Genomic DNA, 18,841 nt, shown 5'->3' with positions numbered 1-18,841 from the left:
ACATTACGAAATAGTATTGAAACACAATTTTATTCAAACAAAAGCATATTAATAGGTCCTTTAAGTTATTGTTGTTCATAAAGTGATTGTCATTGTGTCAATAAAGGTTGTCAGTAAAAATAAGCAGTTAGATATTAATCTGATAGCGGGATAGACTGATTAAAACAATCGATTATTTAAAACTTACCACGGCGAATTGTGTGCTAGTCGGTCGTCTAGATGTTTTGAAGAAGCATATCCTCACTGATCGAATGAGTGTTCCTATTTCTGGTATGGCGAACGCAGCCAAAATAGCCCACATCCAAGCCACTCGCTCTTCGTCTGGAAGACTTACTATAAATTGTTTATCCCTACCTGGAAACATTGGAAAGTATATTTTAAAAGCCTGTAATAGGTATAGCATAATAATGATAAGTAGAAAAGAAGACTGATTCAAAAATGCCTATGTCATAATATTTCGCAATAAGAATAACGGACGTGAAAGTCTAACCTCGGATATCTCAATAAATGGTCGAACTAGTATAAAAACATTACTTTAATTGCATACCGTTATTAAATTCTCGCAATACACATTTCTGATTTGGAACTAAATCCAGCGATATTGGTAATCAAACCACGTTTGTACCACAACTTGATCTAAAACGAATGTGGAACGCGCGCCTTTGCCTCACCGGATCTCGTTTAATGTGCGGACCACCTTTAAAGTTGACTATTTGATAGGCCTCACATGTTTGGCTTTATTTGGAAGATAAATACTAAGTAAAGTGCAACGTACCTAAATTCCTATTACAATACGCAATCCGCCTGTCCTTTTTTAGCTGTGATGTCATAAAGAGCGTGCTGCCCTTTGCTACGACTCCGGACCCGAGGACCGCAATGAAGACGACTAGATATGCCGTCACCTTCAGCAACCGCACTGTGAACTCCAAACATTTCTGGGTCTCCATAGACCCACTGTCCTGCTTCGGTGGAAACTCCCGGAACACGTCCCATCCTTTCGTTTCTTGTACTGTCCTTTGGCTGAAATAGAAAAAAATAGGTAGATATTAACATTTATCAATCGACAAAATATCTGTTTCAAGTAACATTACACATAAAGCTTCCTACATTTATTACATAATACTAAATAAATAACAAGATCATATCCTGCTTTTTCTTTTAACAATTTCTTATTTCTCTATTACTAAACATTTCACATGCATCTAGCAATGACACGAACCATACTATTTACGTGCGCGCAGTGCACATTATCTACACCTGCTGGGTAACGCACAGCTCGAGACTGCAGCGAGAAAAACAACTTTCACACGCTATTCTGTTGAGAGAGAAATCTCGAGCAATGTTGCGTTCCGACAGAAGCAGACGCAGCTTCCTTCCGATGCAATATTTCGATATGACCTTCGCGTGTGCAGCATATTAATGCGGATAGAAAACCGTTACATTACAACGTTTATTATTGCAACACATATGCACATAGTACCTGTACAGGTTGTGACAGTGGGGTTTACGTAAGGCGAACGAAGGTGGTAGGTGACCTAATTAACCGTTGCGGCTCTAGCTCGACGAGTTGGCATAACTTAGCGGACTTACTCGACCACGGTATCAGAACATAGATCTTTTTGTAACACGAATTCTTGTAGGTAGGTACTCAAAACAAGATATGTAATTAAGAAAGTATCAGTGACAAAGATTATGTTCGTGTTCTTCTTTGTCTTAAAAATCTTTTAATCGATCAAACGAAATTTTCTACTTGAACACACATGAAAGCAAAGAATTCGTATCCCCCGGCAAACTTGCTTTCAATGACAATCAATGATTGAGCGGATCTGTGATCCATGTAAGGTATTAGAAAGTTGTTGATTAAACACTGTTTAATTATGCGTAGCGCCGACATTACGCACACAATATAAGGAATACATAAGAAGTAGATTTACGAGACAACTAGTTGTGTTTATAATTTATATCGTTTATAAGAAAAGGTACCAGTTTTTGTGCATACACATACAATGCCTCTAAGAGATAGCATCTTTTTGATGCTTCAAAATGAGAGGAACTTTTGTTTGATGTCATACAAACTTATATCATTTCACCAATTTGATAATTCAGTCAACTTATTCAGAATTCAGAAAACTTGAACTCATACTAGTACTATAATATGTAGTTACTACTATGTATGTGAGTTAGTTAATAGGTAGGCAGGTATGAACTTTAAATTGAACTCTAAGTTCTGTTACTATATTCGTATATTCAGTCCTTTAGTATCACACCACAGTGCATCTACCACCACCAGCTAGGATAAAAATCCTTGTTTTTTTATTTTCTTTACTTCAGGAAATTTCTTCAGAATTTTTAACTCAAATATTCAAACGCTCTAATTTACACGTACTTACATAACTTTAAACATGCTTAAATATCATAAAGCTCTTGTAGAACAATTACCTGTATATGCTACAATAATGCAAGGTCCCATTGCTGTAAATCGAATTATTGTTGTTGGCGATATAAAGCGGTTCCTCAGCATCGTCCCTTTCATAATGACTCTTACGATCGTTATCACTCATATTAGCACTCACAGAGATAACATTTTTGGAAAAAATCACATCACTTTTTTAGAAAAAATTGGAAGAAAGTAACTGACGGTGTGTCCAACCTGTACGAATAGTTTAGTACTACTCATCGATAGTTATGAGGACGGCGAACGGTGCGATCGCAATAACGACTGCTTCGGGCACCGCGTCGCCCTGTGATACGCTATTGTCTCGCACTGGACAAAGTATGAATATTAATTTTTCATACGGGATACGTACTCACGCAGAGTTGCCAGTTCGTGGACTCGTTTTAGGTACTTATTTGTTTCTAATATGCGATTCATGAATGAATTTTGTGATCGTGTTTGCAATTTTGGTACGGAGTTTGAAGAAGATACAATTTAAACTTCAGAATCTAGACTTGGATGCATTTCCGCAAAGGAGCGAATAGATTTAAAGCTATCTTTTTGCACATACAAATCCCATGTTTCATATATTAAGATCACTCTGAAGGAAGCTACTTTTTGAGAGATTTCTAGGTACGTAAAAATATAAAAAAATATTTAGATTTTTATCCAGATGAGAGATGAAATAGATTTATGATGATGATGATTTTTCTATGGTAGGATTATGAGATTAAATTCTCATAAGCAGAACCAGAGTAAGTTATTTGTTTCTTGTCTAGTCCAATTTTAACGAACCATCGTGAAATAAGTATCCGATATATGGAACTAATGCCTGTTTTACGAAAATATTAAGAAACTCTTAAGCCTAAGATAGGTTTTACTTAACGACATTTTGGAATTCACCAACCTATAAGCGACACCTAACAGTACAAGCAAGAAGGTAGTTTAGGTGCTGCTTCACGCTAAGTAACTCTTAGTTAAGAGATAATTTAGGGGTGGTTAGTGAAAACGACCATAAAATAAAAGTCCGGTATTAGTTTTGTCCAGCTGCATCAATTCAGCCCAGTGTGCGGAGAGTTCTTCGTTCAGCTATGGTGAGCACGTGAAATTATATCGTCCGCTCACTAATTGATATGATCGCATCGGTACCGCACCACCTACGAGTGACGCAGCTACTGGTTTCAACACTTTCCAATATAACAAACATTACAAGACGTTTCGAAATCTATTTGGTGTAAATATTTTTGTTAATAACCGTATCTGTCAATAGATGGCAGTAGTGTTGTTTTAAGTCTGGTAGGTCTAAATGTATCTGTGGTTTATCTCTAATATTTGTCCATCTCGTCATCACTTTGTATTTGCGTAAGTTTTTTAAATATAACTTGTGTGTACAAGGGTTGCGGTTGAGGTTCTCTTTTCTTTAAAAAAGCTGAGGAACGACTTTTTGTTTAATGGTAACTAACTTAAATTTCTACAGAAAATAATTATGGTAAGTTACTTGGTTTTTGGTTTATTAATAACTTTATAATTCTTAACAAGTTTATCCCGAAAGGTTTCAATTCCATGTATGCTGTACTACTTTTAAATAGAAATACATAATAGAACGTGCATACTATTCATGCAGTCTACCAAAAAAAGACAAGACTTTCAACTTTATTATAAATTCATTATCACGTGTTTTTTTTTCAAATCACATCACATGCCCCTTGCCATTTAATACCTGTCCATGTCCGATGTTAATAGATAAATAATAAGTCCTCGAATGCAATATTTTTTGTTATATACACGAGGAGTCGAGGAAGTAGAAACATTTCCATATACACATACTTCTTTGTATATCCAAATAACAATACAAAAATAAAATATACAAGGCTTCGCTCTATAAAACCAGTTCTTTAGTTTTAATATAAATACAAAACTGCGCATTCAGAGATAAAGCAAGCAAGTAAGTTACGCACAAAACGCTCATCGTTTTGGCATATTTAATGAACGTGAATCACCAGAAAATAGTAATCGATAAATAAATATTTCTACATGTCTAAAAATCTACCGATGTCTATTAAATTGTGATCAGAATTTACATGACAAGTTGCCATTCATTCGAAAATTAATGTACATTTTATTTTAAAGACCTTTGTCATAAGTTGCAACATGCAAAATATTCATATGTATCTTCACCCTGAGCTGGCAGACACAGTCACTAACATTTGCTCGCGAGGTCGGAATTCAAATCAAATGTTCATGCAGTGACCTTCCACCACACACGATCCAGACTATCGACGCGATTTTAATATCGGCCGCGTCTAGATGGATTAGGCATTTGTCCGCGCGACTGCGCCCGCGCTGCCTACGAAGCTTCATACTCAGAACAATAGATCGCTCAATGTCGCTCTACCTCACGAAAACTTACGAAAGCCTTCGCCCGCTCGCGTGCACGTGCACCGGCCGCGGTGTGGTAACATAACAGTAACTCGTAATACCATAACAATAAAACAACTATTTCTTTGGCCGCGATTATTATATTTCACAAAGTAATAGCTGCAAGTTCCAAGTTGTTAGATAAAGTGGATTGTTATAATCCGTTGAGAAATAGTTTAACAGACATGGAAAATTGTTTTAAAGTTTTATAAATTTTACTGCACGTGAAGATAAAATAATAACCAAAAATTGCAGTAATGCTTCTGATCAAGATATTTAAGTCCTGTAACTACATTATGCACCAAATTGAAATAAACCTTGCGTTTCTTTGAGTATGGAAATACGTCAAACTTTCTAATTTACATGGCCGTCATGAAGTACCTAAAGTTTTGTTTTATATGCGCGCCGCTACTCCCATGCCCAATGTCCAGCGCCGGAGGTCATCGACCATGGTGTGGACGGGAGCATTATGTTGTGCACACATATGCTAACTTCCATATTTGTCATAAACCTAAGCTTCGTCGCGTCACTTACGTCATTACAACTTTATGGTCTTAATAACAAAACGACAAGGTAAATTGTCCATCATAACTGTCCATCTTTGAATGCAAACATTGATCCTACAAATGAACATTCATATTATTTTGCTTGTGCTATTAAAAGTTATAAAAATAAATTTGCACAACGTGGCTTAGACCGGAATGGAAATTAGGTCCAGCAAAATGTATTAATAATTCAGATATTCAACAAAATGTCCTTAAAATATCTAATGACTTCGTTTTACATCATCACACTTTTATATACTTGCACAATGGCATAAGATTAAAAATATTAATTCCGAATCTTATTAAAATGCTATACGATCTTATAAAGTGTTTTTTTTTAAGAGAATACAAAGCTGTCGGTCAATATCACGTTGGTCAGTTTAGTTAGTAGGTAAGGCACCATCTAGTATGCGGATCACGCTTGGCCCCGCTCGTCTCAGCTGCCTCCTACGAAAGCGCTGACTGCTAGACACCGTTCTAAGTATATGTATTTATTTGTCTACTTCGAATAAACATCATTCTTTGTTGCTTTTTTGTTTGAAAAGTTCTTACTTAAAATTGATTCTAAGGTAACAATTGAAATGTCGATAAACTATTTATAAACGTGATCTAACGTAACGAAACATCAAACAATCTAGGAGAGACAAAAAAAAACGTAAAATCTGACTGATTTGTTACAATCTCGTTCCGATGCTCGCTACAAAGAAACTTAAAGTTTTGACATTGAGACATAAAGCTCTATACAGGATGTTGAAAGGAGATACATCATCTGCTCAAGGTTATACCTTTTTTAATCTAGACTTGAGCCAAAAAGGTAGAAGTAAACCGTCACATACGGCTATAATAGTCCCTATGTTATGGCGCGTAGAGGCCTCTAAGAGCGAAGTGGGGCGCAAAAATGTGGCGCAGTCGATCGATCGAAAGTTGTGTCGTCAGAGTTGTCAACCTTGGCATTTGAACGGGTTCCGGGCCGCGGTGACCGATCGGCGAACAACTCGACCTCTGGCTAAATAAAGCTTTATACTAAACAATGATCTTTTACATTATACTGCTTCTGTTTATCCTAGACTATGCTGCAGGTATTTCACATGTCCCATAACTTGCGTAAAATTCATAGGTGACTTCATACTTGCAGTGGTAATGTCTAAAGAATGCAACGATTGAGAAATCAACTATTTCTTTAATAATAATGCCATTTATATCATTCAACGAGCGAGTGACTGCGCAGTCTCAAGACTTGGATAATAAATTCTTATTTTTATTCATATTCTCCGCTTCAATAGCAACGGCTACTGGAACCGGACTTCACTTGCGAAAATATTATCTGGATTGAGAAATTAAAATTGCAATATTTTGTGGGAAATGTTTGAATGTAAGAATAAAATTATCAAGTTAATCTGACTCATCAGATTTGCTTTTGTATTACTCAATATAGCTACGATGGGAATATAATATTAGACCTTGTTGCTTATATACCTGCCTATAATAATCTAACCACATTATTATGTGATGAATTTCATATTAATACCATTTGTCATTAATAAGACCTTTAACGACATTCTCCATGATTTAATTGTTTAACACGTATTTCGTTTTATTAGAATTTAACGATATCATTTAAAAAAGTCTGATAAAAAAGACGTTACAAGACCCAGTTATAACAACAAATACGTTTTATATAAAAAATATAAGATGGCGATTAAAAAAGTAGATACACTTTCGTGACGGACTAATACATATTTTAGAAAAACATCTTTACAATGTTAGATTGCTTTAATGATAGAGTCATCTTTGTACATTTACACATTCACTAAGTTAACATTACCAATACTATATTACTCATATTATGTAATAATCAATTTACCTATAGCAATCACTTGCATAATTTAAAAGCAAATTGAATATCGCGAAAATATTGTCTAAAATTATTAACTTTATCATCACATTTGACCTTACAAGAAGTGTTAGATGTCACTTCATAATATAACCTTCGGCTGAAATGTATGCTGTGAATCATTCAACACGTGATAGATAGCAATTATTTAACATAGGTATACCTATATGGAAACTATTTTGAATATCTTCTTGTGTCTGAGATCAGATTGATGTATTTTGTCATGGAAATACTAATGATGTAAAATATGAGATTATAAATATCTGAGCTTGCAAATTCAATGATTCTCTCCAAGACTAAGCTGAAACTTTAAGTGGATAAGCTGATTTCCAATTAAAAGTAACGAGTATATTCATACGTTACACACCACGGAGGTTTTATTTTCAAACAGTTTCTTCAGCGATTAAAGAGAAATCTTTATGTAGTCTTGAGATAGAGAGTGAGTCTCGTTTTATCGTTAGTTTAGTAAAAACCCACCTATCTTGTGGTTGAGAATCATTATTGATTCCTTGGCAAACAAATATTAAACGGGAAAGTGTTTTTGTTGGTCCTTTCTTCAAGACGTAACGGAGTTTAAGACATGATTTTATTGGGTAAAGTTAATTTGGGAGCTGGAACACTCTTCAACTCTAGTCTCTATCTATGTCTCTGACATAAGATACTTCTTGTCTCCTTCTTAACCCCTACTTTCCTAAAATGAGAGGTGGAAGTTTGTATGGAACATTTCGCAATATTCAATACAGAAAGCTTAAAATTGTTCCGTGGGCTATTTGTGATAAACAAAAAAAAATTTTGCATCTGCATCTTTTTGTTTTTGGAAATCTATTTCTAACTTCTTAAAAAAACGCGTGCTAAACCGCGGGCGGAAAGCTATGTAGTTGTTACCTATTGAACTTTTTAGCGACTTCTAAACTTTTAGTAACTGATGAACAATGCTTACACCCGTATTCACAAACGATACTATGCGGTCTCTTAAGCGCGTAAATCTAATTCATAAACAATACTTGAGTGACAGCTTCTAAGCTAACACTTACATAAGTAAATAGCGAAAAGTGGGTGTCGTGTACAAGTGGACACATCTGCCTACCCTTCTGTGGTATGGATATACTCTTAAATAACTTATATAATGTAAAAGTAAATAAAGAATGTTATTATTACCTACAAGTCAGTTAGCATAGGTGAAAGTGTAAGGCGTACTTCACATCTGTATGAGAATCACTGGCGAATGATGGCTCGACGATGACGTATGTTTGTGTAGATGCGATTGAGATAGTGATATCATTCGGTACGGAGCGCAGGAGCTTGGCTTGTTCCGTCTCGTAACGCAACTTACAAGTACAAGTGAACTTTTGTGTTTCAGATGTTAAAGGATGATTAAGTTATGTTTCTTTTTTTTAATATCTCGTTATTGTCGCTTGCTAATGCTGCACTAATGATGTGATCGTGAGCAAGAATTCTATGATTTTTTGTCAAAAACTAAAAATGTTTCATTGAATGAAATTCTACGCAGATACTTATCTAGTGTAATTAGAACGAACTTATTTATTCCTTTGCTTATATAATAATATTGAAAGAATAATGCAGTTATAACTAAACAAATAATTAATATTTTAGTACACACCTTCCACCATAGATGTCGTTGGCGAGCGGTGTAAGCTCGTCATCGGAATTGTCGCTGCCCTCTTCCCGCCGTTTCCCTCCTGACGTCGCCATTTTTAATTAATATTCTGAAATAAACAAAAATAAATAATTAATATGACATCAAAAACATCTTTCATTTAATAAAGCACCCAAAGAAAACATTTTATTGCATTGTAATGGAAACCCCATTCGAAGAATTGGAAAATGTAGAGAAATCACAACATAATGTCGCTTACACGAGATTAAGTTTATGCGCACAAGCAACTTCAAAGTTTCTTAAGGTAATTTTAATACGTGACTTTCATAATTGTAGAAAAACGTAATTACTTGATACGTGGTGCCTTCGTACCGACTTATTAGAACAGTTAACGGAGAAATTGTCGACATCACGACTTTCCATTTTGGATGGCTCCAACTGTGTCCACTGTCACGCTTTTACGGACTCGTGGCCATAACTCGTGATTTGACTGTGCTATACTGTGAATGTCAACAATCTTGAGATCATGAATCTACTCGAAAATTGACCGTTTATAGACATTTCTTTTATTTGAGGCGGGATAATCATCCAGTGACTTCTCCCGCTTTAGACGAAGCGAGAGGGAGTGTCAGACTCTTACTGACTAGAAATTACCCCGTTCCTACTCGTTTTTCGAGCCGGAGCAACCAACTAGGTAGTCCGCAACACCTGATCAGGCATCAGCCCTACTAGGCCCTATCTGTGGGCGTTGATAGCACCAAGACTAAAGCTTGTTAGACAGTGCATGGAATGTTACCTATATGTTTCATATTCAATCATACAAAACAGTTGTGTAATAATCTTCACTGTCTACATTACATCGTCCGTTATATACAGTCTGTTTGAATTCATATAAACTGATGCTTTAACATTTACTGTTACTAACACAAAACTATTAGCAATCGTTTCTAGGTACTAAATGCCTAGCCCTAGAGCATTCCTAACTAATGCAGATAGAGCCAGTTTACCTGCTTCGGTAAAGGCACGAGACTTTGATGCCCAACCTTTTAAACGATCCAATAATATGATCCTAATTTATGGTACCCCTACAAGTGAGCGCACGGCTGACCTTTTCAGTTAAAGGTTAACTATTTAACCGCAAGTCCTATTGAAGTATTTCATAACGTATGATTCGTATGCTAATACACCTGATATAACTTACAATGTATTTATTTGAATACTTCGTAAAATTGTAGGAAGTCCTTGTAAGACAATAAACATTGCACGCTGATAACTATCGAGGCTGCGGATTTTCACCTTCTCAGTTGTAATAAATTAGCTGGTTGGCGGTCAAGGTTTCATGTTTGTTGGAAGCATTTGGGCATCAAAATACCTGTATACATATTATCCGTTTAAGGCCAAAACCGTTTGAAGTTTTATTTCACACTCAACTCAACACATGGCCTGTTCGAAGAATAAGTCCGTCTCCAGTGAGTCACTGTGTGTCCAGCAGAACCGCGCATTCCAGCGAGAGCCCTCGACCTTGCCGGTCATTCATCCCTCGCAGAGTTATGGACCTTCGCCAGTGATTTATTGCTCATTCATATGCACCTAACCACACGAAACTTATATTCACTCCAACATTTCTAAAGAAAGGTTTTTTGTTTGATTTCGTGTGTCGATAAAGAAGGTATCTTTTACCAATAACAATATGGTATAATTTTCCTGTTACATCACACGAACCGCTCGCGTTGCCATAACGAAGATAAAACACATCTCTTTCACAAGGAAACAACATGCGTTGTTGTTAAGCAGTGTTACGCTAAATAACAATCCCTGCAAGCTTTTTATATTGTCTTTAGTAACGAGTTTCGTTTAATATCGCAACACTGAAATATTTGATTATATAACATAACAATAAGCGGAGCCTGGCACACATAGTGTATGTAACAGCCTCAAGGTGCCAACACAAAGAAGTCATAAACATTGCTGGGCTTATTGCATTGAACAGGCGATGTCCATCGTATCAGATCACAGCGCTAGTGGGCGCCAGGCTGCGCCCGCGCCGACGCAAGGTCAGCGACTCCGCCTCAGCTGGACAATGGACCTCACCCTCACTAGTACCTCGGAGCAAATAGCAATCCTATGTAGTGCAAGACTTATAGGTCTCAATGTAGATAGCGAGCGAAGGGAACACGATCCGTACTGAGTGCCTGCCTCGGTATTGTGTGCTTTATTTTATTTGTATTATACCTATGTGTACTAGTACTGGATCGACTGGAAAAGGACCTTTTCTTATTTCAGTACAAACACAAAGTAATAAAATGTTAGTATTCACAGGAGGAAAGTAATTTGCTCGATGATTAAGTAACTGATTATTACGCCACGTGAAATAACTGTAATATGTTTACAATACAACACGATGGTTGGTACGTACTTAACATAATGTTACAATGCATTAAAATGTTTTACCATTAAACACGCTTTAATTAATTTAGTTTTTAATATCTCTGACGTAATTTGTAACTAGCGGAAACATTCAAACATTATGTGCAGTCGAATGTAGGCAGGTAATATTAATTCTACCTGTTGGAATAAGGTTAACTACCAGACGTCGTATACAAAAGGTAATAAATTATATTATTAGAAGTTTATATTTTTAGGTCAATTTATAATTAGGCGGTTTCATTGTCAGTTACTTACGCGGTATCAACTTTCGAAAATGCAAGGTAGAGTTGTACGAGTAACTTGGCTGGGAATACTAACCAAACCAAAAAAGATCTCGATTATCTCTCTAACGAGAAAAACGATCAATCGATTGATTGTCGTGACACAATACAATGGACATTCATACATTGTAAATGACATCAAAGCAGCAGCAATGCAATAGTAAATCATAATTTAAATCGTATTACAAGCACCGATGTGGTCGGACTGGTGGCGAGGGCCGCAGGTTTACTTTCACTGTTAGAGGCCGTCAGCTGGCAGCCCTCCCCCTCCCGCACCGCGCCACCCCGCCCCTCTGCGCTCCTAGGCGCTGCGCAACACTGCCTTATATTCGTACTTTCGTAGTTTTACATAGTGTCGCTATCAAGCGCCTTGCACAAGATGATGAGTTAACGATCAGGAATGCTTTGCCTAATCCAAAGCCTAATTCTCAAGCCCAATGGGATACTACTTAGTAATCTGCAAGTTCCAAGGAGTGCCGTCTGATGTTAATTACGCGAGTTGATGAAACCAGTTTTTTAGATGTTTCGTTGTGAATTCGAGTGAGCTATGAAATCCAAGATTTTGTTGGTTTTTCTAAGAAACTAATTTATTAAATCGCATTTTTTTAATGATGATGTGGTCTGATATGTATGTTATGCTGATGTACCATGTTAACTATACCTAGAATAAAGATATAGTAGCTCACAGTAGATAGATAATATAATACTACCAAATAGCTACTGGCCTCGAAACAGCACTATCAATAGTTTTTTCTAAACATTTAATCAACAACCCAAATCAACAGGAACCTCAACCTAATTCAACCGACGGAAAAGCTTTACGATCCAAATATGTTTGAAGTTATAAAATTAGCATTTAATCGTTCTTATACAAAGTCTATAAACAAGTCGTAACGATCTCAATGTAAGTAAGTATCACGCTGGATCACCGGAGCGTGGAGGAGTGGGGCGGCGTGACCTCGAGCGGCGCAGGCGCAGCAGTCTACACCCAGAGACTTGTCATCTACTGAGACAAGGAGCTCATGTTCTGAGAAATATTTTAAGCAATCGAAGTTACCCGGATGTGGTTATAGATACTGACTCAGATTGCTGAGGCTTTATATTGAAAGCCATGTACGAGTATAGCTACGTAATTTTGAACTTTATGTAATATTGGAATTTCAGTTGTGATTTCATTCAGTTCTGTTCAACGATTTACTTATCGGCATGAAATATCTCGTATCTTTTTATGTGTTTCAGAAACTTTAGGTACTTACTAGTCTAGTCTTATATCTTAGGTACTAATTTAGTCATTCTAATTTTAGATACATGTCCTGTCCAGAGAAGTATGTAGTCTAGGTACTGTTGCTTGAATGCAGAGTGCTTTAGTTTCGAGGCTATAGGCTCACACCCTATCATATGGGACTTATAACACAAACGGTGAAAAGTGGGTGTACATTGTACAGTAACATCACAGAATACATTCGTTTGAGAGAGCAACCTATTTCTCTTATTCTATGTTGTCTTAACATGACGTTTAATTAACCTTTAGCTTTTACTATAAATCATGAAAAGACGAGCTTATTTAAATCAAACTAATAAATCAACTTTATTCGAAAGGAGATAAGTTTCAAATTAACTTTGTCCTCAGAATTAAAGTAGTTCTTAATTCGATTCTGTTTACATTTCGATCTTTACATATAGGTTGTTACAACTTAGTTCAACAAACGAAAATAGTATCAGAAATGTTACGACATCAAGTGACTAGATCGCTGCAGTTTGCATCTACTAAGCTTATATATACCTGTCCTACTTAAGTATCGCACGGCCAGTCTCGACTAGAATACATTACAGCTGATACCGATCTGTGTTTGGTCTATTTGGTTATTACTCAATGATCAATGAAGCAATTACTGACCAAAATTGAATTGATTATATAGAGTCAAATATAAGGCAGGTTTTGTCAATTATAGTATGAACTTAATTGCACCGGAATTATATGTTACATACTATCATCATACTAGGTTGCCTTCGTAATGTTTGTATTGAGTATTAGTTATGTATTACATTGAAAAAATGCTTCCTCGCCACACCTTCTCTCAGAGTTATGATGTAGGTAGTATTTACCTCAAGCATGTAGTGTAGCCTATACCATATAATTATTGTATATCTACATATAATACAGATTCCAAACTCACGAGAGGGTAGTAAAGACAAGAAGTAGATGGATTGAAGAATCGAAATCCGAGAGGAGAGTTGAGAGAGAGAGAAGAGTGTTGTACAACAAAGAGAGAGAGAGAGAGAGACTAGAGAGGAGGCACTAGTCTCCTCTACATAAGAGGTTTTACTTTAACCTCCACGCCTCGAGGATTTTAACTTCTACATAACACTGACACACATATATCTACACACTAATGGACATAAAATAATAATATTATTAAAACACTAATCTAAAACTCAGTCTTATGACTTGTTTTGAAACTTTCTCTCTGAACATAAAAAGAGGTTATTCGACAACCGAGGCTGAAGGTAACTCCACATAACAACATTATTGAATCACATGAGCTCTGCACAAAAACGCTAGTTACGTACTGAAGTATCAATAAACGATGAAAACGCGAGAAATTCTCCACAAAAAAAGAGAAAGTTGGGTTTTTAGCGCAATTGTTATTATGTAGTAAGCATTTGCTAGGCTGAACAAGTTGTCTTTTTGTCTTAAGTCTCGTATCTACTACGCAACATTTGACGCTCAACGTGGTCAGCAAAGTTGGACAATGTCACCCAATGCTTTATACATATGTATGTGCTTAATATGTACTGGTTAATATAAGATTTTAATAAATGTTTTTAATTTAACGCGGCATCTAATGTATGCAATATGATTGCTTAAGCTCATAAGATAGAGGCGGGCATTCTTTTTATAAATCAATGAAATAAATGCTTCGTTGTTTTCGGTTCAGGCCCAATGTTGCAATCCCATTGAGGTGCAAAAACCCTAACGCGGCAACTCCCAAATGTCATTTGTTTCAGTACATGTCATGTTTTTGAGTTACCAATAGAGGCGGGGCATCCAATAAAAACAAGTTACTCTAGCGACATGTTGCCAACAAATGTTGCGACCGCAGTGTTGACAGAGATAACGTTGCGAAACAAAACATGTTGAGCAACATTTTTGTTTGCAGCATGTTGCGCGTCAAATGTTGCTAAGTAGCAACGAGGCTTTAGACAACGTTACTCCAAATGGAGGTTAAGCAAATGTAAATATTTGTGAGATTTCTTTACTTTTTTGTGTGTTACTGGTATGTGAGATTTATGCAAATTTCTAATGAAATAATAGAGGAGAGTAGTTTTATTACTTTTGAAATTTGTGAACTGTCTCATAAAATCGAAAAAGAACACACAGTACAATATGAGTACATATAATACCTATTAAATTCTCATTGTTAACAATATTATAATTGCTTTGACGTTCAAAAGTGCCTTCCTGGTCTGTTTGAAATAAATAATTTTGACTTTGACTTTGACATTACACAAACATGGTATTTAATAGTATTTACTAACTTTGCCGCTACATTCCTTGGTTTAAGCTGTACTCTACGCATAATGCCTCTATATATAACATATTATGTATATGTATGCATGACGTCATTGTCTATTTAGAAACACGATTCATATACAAATGTTTGGGTGACTGTGACTACGCATTCAAAACACGTGTTAAACGTTTTATACTTATTATTTTTAATATATTAAAGTTTATTTTAATTTTAGTATACCTAAGGATTTTTCCGTGTATTAAAATATTACAAATAAAATAAGAGAAAATTTATGTCACTCACTACCTATTCGTACAAATTCTTGTTGTCCGAAAAACGTAAAGATGGCCAATTTAAAGTACCTTTCCAAGTACCTACATTTAAATTTCATGAGGCATAAAATGTATACTTCGATACCAATGTATTTACTACATATAAGTTCATATAAATAAACAACTAAACTACATGCTTCGCGCCGTACCTACGATGTTGACATTTCCACTTATAACAGTGGGCGTGCGTTGATGTCTTTTGTAGAGCAACTTTATACTTCGCAATTATTGCATACTTTTGCAAAATACTTGCATGATTACTGTAATGAATACTTATCAGATGACTGTATATAGTTTTTTAATTGACATAAAGGTTACATTAGACATTATTAAGTGGAAAAAATGACACACTTGTTATTTCCCGAGCGATTACGATCACATTAGCTTTGACAAACTGTTTTTTTTATTCCAGTTTCGAAACTTTGTTAATTATTTTTAACTTTGACATGGTTATGTGTAAGTACGATTCACGTACTTTGACACGTACATTTGACTGATATATTATACCTTATTCCCCAAGAATTAAAAACCATTTTAAATTACATTATATCTCTCTCTTTATACTACAAGAACAATGCCTATCAGCATCAGTCTCACGTATCAAACAACAGTTACACACATACATACATTCTTACATACATACAGACATAGCTATATAAATAAACCGCCAAGCTACGTCAGTGCCATGCTAATCACACCCCACTTTCTTCCGGTCGAGGCTCAGTCAAGGTCTGACTATTTAACTGACTGACTATTTAATAGTTCACTAATGAACAATGAAAGTAAGCATGGATAATGGCCGTGAAATAATTTGGAATGTGAATAAATGATAGTGTTGGGTTTAACTCTTAATTGGTTATTTATATGGGAGGGTTCGTAACGGTTTGTGTGTTAGGTTTTAGGTGGTGTTAACCTTTGGTGTTATTGTTTGTAAATGATGCTGGTTGCCTTAAATTCGATCGTAGTGATTGGCAAAATATTTGTAGAGATTTTCAATTAACTTAACGGTTTACTCACGTAAATTACTGGAGAAATGCTCTACTAGTTTAGTCTAGCCTACTAGGTTTACCTAAGTAAACCGTGATTTTTAATTAATTTGGTATTTCTCACGATAACTTTTCAATTCTTATTGCTCCTAGTATTAAACCCTAATTTAGCAATCACACTTAGAAAAAGTAAGATGTAAATCGAAGTTTATATAAATATCTAACTGGCAAGTAAATATACCAATACAATGCCTTTACAGAACATACCCATTGCACGCCTTTATTGTCTGTTTGATATCATTATTACTGGGTGGATAGCTTCTACCATTTCAAACCATAATATGTCCTTATTCCAAATAACGATCCCTTCAGTAGTTTTGCGTACCAAATATTTTGACGTGTATGTGTCGTCTTTTGTAGCCTATTTACGTAAATAAGTTCATTGTTTCGTACTCACAAACTTTGGCATTTATAATATTAGTAGGATATATAAGTGTATATTTAATTCCAACATTAGCTCCCAGGAAGTACATACAAACATCGGATATATGTAAGTACTTAAAAAAAAAACGAAATTGTAAACACGGAAACCAGTTCAAGGATCGTTCATGAAAGTGGTTGAGTTCCGTTTCACATACATTGACGTATCAGTATAGTTATATACTGACATTTCTAGTGTTAAAAGCGCAATGGATATAAACAGTCGTGACTTGTGTCTTGCGTCACGCACGAGTTTTTATTGCGAGCTAAATAAAGGTCTGTGAGGAATTTGAAAGTGCAAGAGTTGTAGGAAACTGAAGCAATCGTTTTGATAGAAGACTCCTACTCGATCTAGAGATTACAAAGGACCATGTTTTTGAGCATAATAAAGGTTAGACTTGTATGCAAGGCGTCAATAGTGTTAAACTTACTCTCTGTATTAAGAAAGTAGCAAAAAGCTTTCCTTGAGATAAAATTGAACAACATTAAACACTGCATTTGTATGTTGTTTGCTCTTAGATACGCTGTGTACCTACTATAGTATTTAAGCCCTCATTTATAAGTCAAATCAGGAAGCACTCAGTGCATAAAACTCTTTCTACTTTCTCATGCATCTCTAAAGTCCAACAATACATACCTAAACGTTTGCCAAATGTTCACCGCAAATTAGTAGGAGCAAAACACGAAAATTCCTTGAATACAATTTTAATTACGCTTTGTATTGCAAGCGCCTGCGCAACGAAGATTATTATTAATTAGTTAATTGCACTTGTCTAGCGTAATAGTGGCCACTATTGCGGAAACCAAATTGTTCTTGTTCCAGTGAGAACGACCCTCTAGCTGCGGATGTGAGCGAGGCCTGCAGCTCCGCGGTAACTCGTTGCCTGCTGATACTCTCACGATGCCGTCATAATACGAGTACAAGTTTTAGGTATCGAGATTTAGCAAATATATTGATAGTTTTAATACAGAGTTCTATTAGGAATGCTTATTGTGAAAAATCACATACATAAATGACATAACGGGCCCTATATTAAACTGTAATTGTAATTACTATTAGTTTATTGAAAATTAATGTAGTACTAACGATGTGGATAAAAAACAAGACTTTTATCGCCTACCAAACTTCAGTATGACATACTTTTATATCATTTTGCCCAGCGATATTACGTGAAGATCTGCGGATACGATACTGTAGCCTTATGTAATCTACGTAATAAATTCCTTACACAATGTATTAAACCTTTTTATGCAATTTAATTATGTATCACTTCAGCCTATCTATTACAGTTGGCATTTAGAGGTCGTTTAGCGACCAGCTAAGGAAATACCTCGGTCTTTGTTTCCCATTCTCTCCCATGCCGCCTACATTCACTTTTGTTTACGAGATACAACTAAGCTGCGGGCACCATACGGTCCACAGTTTCGCCAAAATTTAGAATAAATAACCCATTATGCTTCATATTAGACACGTTCTTTGAGCGGTCAGTCTCACTTTACATAAATGATGTTACGAAACTTTCGAAAGAGAAACCAATGCAGACTCTCGCGCTGTTTCAAACTTTATAACTGAGATATTTTCGACGATTGCATTTAGTTATTTTGTGAGATCCTAACACTTTATATGCAGGGAACCTTATTGACACCCTCGCATACATTCGCAGCTGATCGCACACAGCAGCCTCGAGGGCTGAGAGTTGACTTCCAAAGCCTTAAATGTAATTAAGTTAAGATGTAAACTTACTGTTCAGTATATGTTGTGGAGATTATCGTTGTTGTAATCCGTGTTTATACTGTATATCACTTCACAATGTAACGAGGAGTGCACTCGCGGGACAGCGTCGCTGCGCATGGTTTGCGCGTGCGTTCGGTCGGTAGGCCGCGCGCTCACTGCCGCTGTTAACGACCCCT

At 35.9% G+C, this 18,841-nt stretch overlaps 1 protein-coding gene across 4 annotated transcripts in view; it reads right to left on the bottom strand.

Moving 5' to 3' along the window:
• The window catches only part of LOC118273150 (chitin synthase chs-2), a 27,454-nt gene extending 8,613 nt beyond the window's left edge, over positions 1–18,841 (bottom strand). For 2 of the 4 annotated variants that reach the window (XM_050696833.1, XM_050696837.1), the window contains exons 1-4: positions 18,675–18,841; positions 8,913–9,018; positions 776–1,020; positions 188–354 (exon numbers count right to left, since the gene is read on the bottom strand). In XM_050696833.1, the coding sequence (XP_050552790.1) occupies positions 188–354; positions 776–1,020; positions 8,913–9,004 (504 nt within the window). In that variant the 5' untranslated portion in view covers positions 9,005–9,018; positions 18,675–18,841. Of the gene's footprint in view, positions 1–187; positions 355–775; positions 1,021–2,439; positions 2,681–8,912; positions 9,019–18,674 lie in introns of those variants that run through there. The other 2 variants (XM_050696830.1, XM_050696826.1) reach the window with 2 other exon arrangements.

The sequence above is a fragment of the Spodoptera frugiperda genome, chromosome 1 (assembly GCF_023101765.2).
Source record: "Spodoptera frugiperda isolate SF20-4 chromosome 1, AGI-APGP_CSIRO_Sfru_2.0, whole genome shotgun sequence".
Classification (NCBI taxonomy): Eukaryota; Metazoa; Arthropoda; class Insecta; order Lepidoptera; family Noctuidae; genus Spodoptera; species Spodoptera frugiperda.
This window is presented reverse-complemented; position numbering and strand designations above follow the sequence as displayed.